This window comes from Octopus bimaculoides, chromosome 5 (genome assembly GCF_001194135.2).
Source record: "Octopus bimaculoides isolate UCB-OBI-ISO-001 chromosome 5, ASM119413v2, whole genome shotgun sequence".
Taxonomy (NCBI): Eukaryota; Metazoa; Mollusca; class Cephalopoda; order Octopoda; family Octopodidae; genus Octopus; species Octopus bimaculoides.
The window spans coordinates 117,943,174-117,952,046 of NC_068985.1; the positions used below are offsets into that span (position 1 = coordinate 117,943,174).

At 37.2% G+C, this 8,873-nt stretch overlaps 1 protein-coding gene across 1 annotated transcript in view; it reads right to left on the reverse strand.

Moving 5' to 3' along the window:
* The window catches only part of LOC106877308 (brain-specific angiogenesis inhibitor 1-associated protein 2-like), a 138,507-nt gene that overhangs the window by 19,467 nt on the left and 110,167 nt on the right, over positions 1-8,873 (reverse strand). The window contains exons 13-14 of the mRNA XM_014926177.2: positions 5,049-5,114; positions 2,173-2,311 (exon numbers count right to left, since the gene is read on the reverse strand). Of these exons, the coding sequence (XP_014781663.1) occupies positions 2,173-2,311; positions 5,049-5,114 (205 nt within the window). The remainder of the gene's footprint in view (positions 1-2,172; positions 2,312-5,048; positions 5,115-8,873) is intronic.

Genomic DNA, 8,873 nt, shown 5'->3' on the forward strand with positions numbered 1-8,873 from the left:
ATTCAGCAAGTCATTTTCTTCTAGGAACGCAATCAACCTCCTTCTGACAATTCGTTCCATGACTTTGCTAATATGTGAAGTCAGAGAGATGGGCCTGTAGTTCCCAGCCTCTGCTCTGCTTCCACTTTTATGGATAGGACATATGGTGCCTTCATTCAGCTTTTTGGGAGGTTTACCACTTGCAAGGAAACTCTGGAAGAGTATCCGGAGTGGTCCCGCTAATTCTTGTTTACATGACTTTAGGAGAACAGCTGGGAAACCATCGGGGCCAGTTGTCGAATTTGAGCTCATTTCATTTATGGCCACTATTACATCTTCCTCTTCAATGTCGAAGTAGGTAATGGATGCACTCTTTTTCTGCTGAATGATATTGTCAAAGAAATCAGCTGGGTTCTTTATTTGCATGTGACTCAGAGGAGAAGTGAAAACACTCATGAATTGCGCACTGAGCACTTCACTTATCCATTTGGGGTCTGCAGTCAGTGAGCCATTAGGCAGGAATAGGGGTCTTATTTTGTACTGTGCCATGGCAGACTCCTTTGCAAATCTATAGAAAGCCTTGGGGTTTGTTTTTCTGCTTTCTACTGCTCTCTTCTCCTTCTCTGCTCTCTCCTTTTCATGGGAGAGTTTGATCTTGTTTTCTATTTCTAACAGTGTTAGTTTTAATTTAGTCCTTTTCCTCATCTCCAGTTCTCTATTTAACTGGTTTGAGACCTTTGTTATGTCATAAGGATTTTTCTGTCTCTGGGAATTCTATTGGCATGTTTGCTGGCCTCTCTTTCTGGCACATATTTGGGGCATATATCTTGTATGGTTGACATAAATGACTTAGTTTGAGGTCATTGTCTTGTATGGAAAGGCTATCATGCCAGTTTTGATTTCAAATCTCTTTGCGAATTGACTTCCAGTCCGCCCTGTGGAAATTCAGGTTGGATATGGCTTGAATCCTCCTGATGGGGTGGGTGTCAGTGGGTTGTCTGGGACCATACATTATTAATTCTATAATGTTATGATCTGAAAGAGATGTAGGTGTTACTTTCACATTATGGACAAGTGTGTACGTGTCTGTGTTTGTGTCTCCTTGTCTTAACGCCGAGTGACAGTTGTAAATGATTGTCACTGTCATATAAGCAATGTCATTCAATTCCAATCTGCCCTGAAAACATGTCTGGCTGCGGGGAAATATTACCGTGCCGGAAACGGATAAGGGTTGGCAACAGCAAGGGTATCCAGCCTTGATAAACTCTATCCTACCCATACAAGCAAGGAAAAGTGCACAGTAAAACGACTATGAAGACAACGGTGCTGTTGGTCAAAACATACCTTGTGAGTGAAGCTGGGTTGATGGGAACATTATAAAAAAAAGTTTTTCAGATGAACTGTACCAGTAATTATAAAGGTGTCAACTTTCTCGTGCTGATTTTACTATCTCGTCTTTCATCTTTTACTTGTTTCAATCATTAGACAGTGGCCATGCTGGGGCACTACATGGAAGTGCTTAGTCAAACAAATCAACCCCTTATTATATTTATTATTACTTCTTTTTATTAAGCCTGGTATTTATTTTTTCAGTCTCTTTTTGCTGAACCACTAAGTTGTGGGGATGTAAACAAACCAATACTGGTTGTCAAGAAATGATGGGGGACAAACACAACTCCAAAGACACACAGCACAGATACAATTATCCTCATAATTTAGTATCTGTCTTCCATAATATATATATATATATATATATATATATATATATATATATATATATATATATATATATATATATATATATATATGATAGGCTTCTTTCAGTTTCTGTCATCCAAATCCACTCACGAGTCTTTGATCAACCCAGGGCTATAGTAGAACACACATGCCCAAAGTGTCATGCAGTGAGACTGAATCTAGAACCATGTGTTTTCGAGGTAAACTTCTTACCACACAGCTACACCTGCACCTAAGAATTACTTTAAGCGTACATGTTGTCTGTGAAAACTCAGCAATTTACATGTTACTTCAATCAGAAGATTGTTCAATAGATTGAACAACTAGACTAGTCCTTTTTCTCACCATCATCACTCAAACACACACATACACACACCGGTAGGAAGGAGGTTTTAGACAGAGATATAAAGACAAGTCAAGAATGGGTGTAGTAGGAGGAGAAAAATGAAAACCTACCAAAGAGTTTGAGCCATCATTGAAGCTATTATTGGTGATGGAAGAACGTCTAGGGGGCACATTTAAATGGCCCTCGTGGCTGTTTAATAAATCTCCTGTACTTTTTACGCGATTGGTAAGCGGTTGGTCATCAAGGGAGCTGGAAAACAGAAAAGCATGCATTAGGTGGTGGTGGTGGTGGTAGTGGTAGTAGTGGTGTTGGTGGTGGTGGTGTTGGTGGTAGTGGTGGTGGTGGTGTTGGTGGTGGTGGTGTTGGTGGTGGTGGTTAGGTGCCAGTAGAAGCTATAGTGGGATCATGGTGGTGGAAGTGGCAGTTGTGGTGATGATGGTAGTTAGTGAGTGTATGTGTGTCTATACACACACACACACACACACACACACACACATATATATATATACACACTATATATGTGTGGGAGGGTTGATTAGAAAAAGGAGGATGCCCAAAACCAGGCAAGATGGTGAGATGGTGTGAGGGCAGTTGCAATGGCATTGAGGTAGATCGAGCCACCTCCGTTAATGAGAATAAAACCCAGATTTAAAACACTGGAGGATGATGATGATGATGATGATGATATGTACTATTAAATAGAATTTAAGTAAATACCTTGGAGAATGCTATGCAAAGCCCATCCAAAGTTATTGGCTATTTGATGTTATCATACAGTGGAAATCATCCTACTACTGGACATACATATATACATCAGAAATTTCATAGCATCCATAGAGTTTATATAAACAGACAAATGATAGAAAATCAAATGAACAACATTCTTTATTTTAAATCACTACAATTGTTTCAACACAATTTTACATCCATTTTACATTGGTGAGATGTTGTGCAACCATTACTATGCACCTGAGGTGTAAGATGTTACAAAGGACCTATTTAAACAATTGCCTGAGGAGGAGCAATTTACACCTTTGATGTATACTCTTTTACTTGTTTCAGTCATTTGACTGTGGCCATGCTGGAGCACCACCTTTAGTCGAGCAAATCGACCCCAGGACTTATTCTTTGTAAGCCTAGTACTTATTCTTTGTAAGCCTAGTACTTATTCTATTGGTCTCTTTTGCCAAACCGCTAAGTTACAGGGACATGTGATAGAGATAAAACTACATGTCAGCAATGTATTATGTGTGCAAAAATACATTGAAACAATTGTAGTGATTTTAAATAAAGACTGTCACTCATCCCATTTTCTATCATTTCTCTATCTATCTACACACACATACACACACACTCACTCACACAGAAATAACACAGTATATCTCTGTCACGCATTCATTGTCTTATACAGGCCAAACACATACACATACCTTTCTCTTTTCAAAATTATTGGATAAAAAAATCAGAGAGAAAACAACAATTATTATTATTATTATTATTATTATTATCATCATCATTCTTTCAAATTTTTGCTACAAGGACAGCTTGGAGGAAGTGGGGAGGAGTTGATTACAGCAACCTCCAGTGTTCAATTGGTACTCATTTTATCGACCCTGAAAGGATGAAAGGCAAAGTCGACCTCAGTCAAATTTGAATTCAGAACATAGCAACGGGCTAAATACCGGTAAGCATTTTGCTCTGCATGCTAACAATTCTGCCAGTTCTCCACCTTAATAATAATATTAATGATAATAATAACAATAAGCATCCTTTCTACTATAGGCACAAAGCCTGAAATTTTGGAGGAGGGATTAAGTCAATTACATCGACCCCAGTACGCAACTGGTACTTAATTTATCGACCCCAAAAGGATGAAAGCAAAGTTGTCTTCGGCGGAATTTGGAATCAGAATGTAAAGACTGACTAAATGTCGCTAAGCATTTTGCCCAGAGTGCTAACGAGTCTGCCAGCTTGCGTATAACAATAATGATATTGATGATAATAATAGTAGTAGTTGTAATAATAATAATAATAATAGTACTAGTAAATGGTGAGGGTGTCACCATCCTTTGGAACTTCCCAATACAAGCAGACAGAAAACTTGACTCCAATTGACCAGACATTGTGATCAAGGACTACAACAGAAGAACTTGTCTCTTAATAGATATGTCTGCCCCACAAGACCAAAATGTCTCAAGAAAAGAATACGAAAATCTTTCTCACTATAAAGATCTGCAAAGTGAAATCACAAAAATGTGGAAGCTTAGTACTACGATAATACCAGTAATGATTGGTGGGTTGGGAATGATAAAGAAGGGAGCTGAGAAGTATATCAAGCAACTCCTGGTAACTCCAAAACTCCTGGTAAACTACAAAAGATAATCTTGATGGGTACAGTCCATATACTACGTAAAGCACTCTCAATCTAAACTGGAATAAATGTGGTGATAATTCTAGCATGCATAGCAAAACAAAAGTGCCCTTGCTACTCTTGGCCTCCGGAGGATGCCCGGTACTAAAGAAGCTTAAATAAAGTTATAATGAAAGGAAACCATAAATGATTGTAATAATAATAATGGTTTCAAATTTTGGCATAAGGCCAGCAAGTTGAGGGATGGGGTAAGTTAATTACATCAACTCCAGTGCTCAACTGGTACTTATTTTATCAACCCCAAAAGGAGGAAAGGCAAAAGGGCAAAATCAACCTCGGTGGAATTTGAACTTAGAATGTAAAGACAGACGAAATGCCACTAAGCATTTTACCTGGCATGCTAACGATTCTGCCAAGTTACCATCTTATATGTAATAACAATAATATGTAATAAAAGCAATAATAATAATCATGATAAAGTCACAAATGAAAACCTCAAATAACTAAGAAATAAACGAAAAGACATAAAAAGGATGAATGGGAAGGAATAAAATGAATACAGTTTGGTGGTGGTGGTGGTGGTGGTGATGGTGGTGGTGGTGGTGGTGTATGTACCTCATTTTCAGCGGTCCCAAATCAGATGTAACAGGTTTTGTAAAAGACAAAGGTAACCAGCCATACCTGTAACAAAAGAAATATATTATAAATATACATATATATGTATAAATAAATAAATGGAGTTAAACATAGATGTTATTCAAATTCTTTTACTTCCGACACATGTTGCGAAGATATCACTGGTATTATTCCAAAGGAATAAAATGGTGTAAAACAATGTAATCTTCTCTTCAGGGAAATGAAGAAATGAAACGTGTGAAAAAGACATTTTAACAGAAAATGATGGATATGTATAGTGATTAACTGAACGCTATTAAGTGTGTTTTAAAAAATATTAGAGGATATAACGTCAAAGGTAGCCTTGAGAAAGAGGAAGGGTAAAGGAAAGAAAAAAACAAATAAATGAAAAGTATATAACTATATGTATATTACATAAAACCCTGTAGTCTTGGAAAAAGATATATCTAGTAAATGTGAAATGTAAGAAGAAAATTAATGTTTAAATTATATATAATGATAGCTATCACTTCTATGAACTAAAGATGTGTTTCTGCCAATGTTTACATCGGTATGCACACTCTATAACCGTGTTTACAAGGGGATATTTAGAGAAAAGAATAAAAAATATATATACATATATATTTTTTTCTGTGTTAATTGTTAACAAGGGAAAAATACACACATCTATTTATATATACATATATATGTGTATGTGTATCTATATGTATGTACGTATATACCAATGTATGCATGCATGTATGAATGCATGTATGAATGCATGTATGAATGCATGTATGTACGTATGTCTACACACACACACACACATGCAGAAGCATACACATTTTTCTGTATTGTTCTTGAGCTTGATGAATTGTTGTTGCCATCAAAAACTGTGCTCTTCTTGAGTAAAATCAACATATATATGCATGGAACTTAAGTAGCCCTCTTATAATCTAAGACCACACACACACACACACTGATTATACAGTTCTTCAGCCTAATGAATATCTGATGCTGTCAAAAAGTATGCTCTTCCTAACTAAAATCAATGTACATTTACTTGAAACTTAAGTAGAAGACAGGCTTCTTTCAGTTTCTGTCTACCAAATCTACTCACATGCTTGGAAAGTGGAAGACACTTGCCCAAGGTGCCATGTAATGGGACTGAACCCAAAACCATTTGGTTGAGAAGCAAATTTGTTAACTACACAGACACACCTATACATTAATACATATATATATACATGCATCCAAACATACATTCATACATGCAAATGTTCATAAAGGGTAAAGACCCCCTTCGGTCATGAATGGCCATCAGGTTGCACCTAGAAAGTTCTGCTCCAAGGCACAAACATGGGCAAAGCTGTTTATGAGAGATCAGTGGTCACCCATGCACAGCAGCCTCTCCTCTCCACACCACTGATGTTATCCAAGGGAAAGACAAAGGCCGATGCAGCTTGGCACCAATGACACTGCAACTCATTTCTACAGCTGAGTGAACTGGAGCAACATGAAAATAAAGTGTCTTACTCAAGAAAACAACACGCAGCCCAGTCTAGGAATCGAACTCGCTACTTCATGATTGTGAACCAAAAGCTCTAATCACTGAGCCATGCACCTTCACAAACATTCATAGATATACACTGACCATTTCCCATGCGAATTGTCAGCAATGCTTTGCATGGGGTTATTGCACCTTCAGTCAGCTTCACCCAATTTTGCACCCACAGCTTTCATGCTCACTGCAGTGTCCTCCTATTTGACCGGGCATCAGAAAGTCACCTCGACGGCAATTGCAGACCCTAAAATTTTAAGCCTAGTAAGACTTACACAATACCTCACAGACCCTCTCTACTTTAGTGACATGATCCAGAGACAAGCCAGTTGCAAAATATCAAGTGCTAATATAGGTCACAGGCTCAGGAATGTGGGAACACCATGATCTCAAGCAGAAGCAAAAAATTCCTAAAAACGTTCAATGCCATTGTCATCACTACCATCATCAACAGCAGCATCAATATCACTATCATCATCATGAGAACATCACAACCATCACACATCAAAACAACCATACATACATAAACAATAGCAAAATGCGGCAAAGGTTCAATAACCCACCTACTGGATATAGCAAACATATGCATCTAAACACCAACCAAGGGGATGTAAACTGCAATGATAAACACCAATTACGACCAAATCGTAGTAGTAGAAATACTTATGATACAGCTAACACAGTAACATCGGTAAATGGAGTCATGACTGCCATATATACAAATGAATATAATAAATGCTCATGCAGAGAAAAATCAAAATGTCCTTTGATGAATCTCTGTATGAGTACAAATTTGTATATAAATGTACTGTGCACACAATGGGAGGGCTGTGTGTTTACATTGGGCAGATGCTGATTCATTTAAGAATCATTATCATAGACATGTCGCCAGCTTTAAGACAATCACTAAGAGACATTCAACATCTTTGGCAGATTTTGTATGGCAACTGAAGGAAGATAAAATGAAGTACAGCATAACTTGGTCCATAGTAAGGCACACAAAACCACGCAACATAATTTCCAAGAGATGCATGCTGTCTCTGCTCCGAGGAATCCCTGTCTATTCTGTGGACTAACAAGAAGATCATTAATAGAATTTCTGAAAGACTATCGAGTTACCTACACACATATAAATGTACTTTCACACAATGCAGTAGGAATGAATTTCGAGTGACTGTTAACTTAACTTAATTTACTTTAAGGTATGGATGACTTAAGTTTACTTTTAACCTCCTCATTTTTACAAACACCAAGTAGATAGTTAACTCACTTTGTGATCATGAGTGCACCAAACCTCACGTGCACGTATGCTCACATTTTCGTAGATGCTTGTATGAGCCAGTGTACTCATGCTGTGCAGCTTGCCCGAGGACGTTTATACATCCATATTTGTTAACAGTTTGTTTTTAATAATTTTCTCGCTGTATTACATGTTTGTTTCTTTTTTGCTTCTGTGATTTTATTTTTGATCTTCTATGTTAATGAAGATATTTCCTTCAATTTGCTCCTTTTCATTCTACAAAATGAGAATGTACATTGCGGAACTGTTATTTTATCAAGTCGTGTCTATTTATCACCCCGACGAGATACATCTGCACCACCGGATGGTCCTGAACCAGTTGTTGAGTGTCCCACCCATGAGGGATCTGCGCTAGATGTGTCAAAACAATTGCAATGATTAATAAATTCTCATATATTCCATCTTCCGCTTTTCATTTGCCATATATATATATATATATACTAGTTGACCCCATGCCATCAAAAACGATGGCTAATTGTAGTATTTTATACATAAATAAGGTATAAAATAAGGTACATAATAATCACACATACAAACATTCACGTTCATCCCTTGTACATGCACACACATACGTACATATACTCAAATAGAGTAGAAATACTGTTTGATTTTTCTTTTCAGCATTAAATGTTCACCATCCCATTTTTATTGCACACACACACACACACACACACACACACCTCCCTTTTACATATACATACATATACTCACACAGAGTTGAAACACTGACTTTTTTTCACCCCTTCCTTTCTCGTTCATATGTTGTGATGGAGAAAAACAGAAGATACACGAAGTGCTCTTTGGCACTTCCTCTCTCTCATTGCTATTACTTTCTCTCAGTCACAGCTATTACTCTCACTACTTCTTCACTGAATTACTATTTTCTCTCCTCTCCCTTCACTTATACTACTCTTTCTCCTACTCCATGATTTTGGACAAATATATATATATATATATATATATA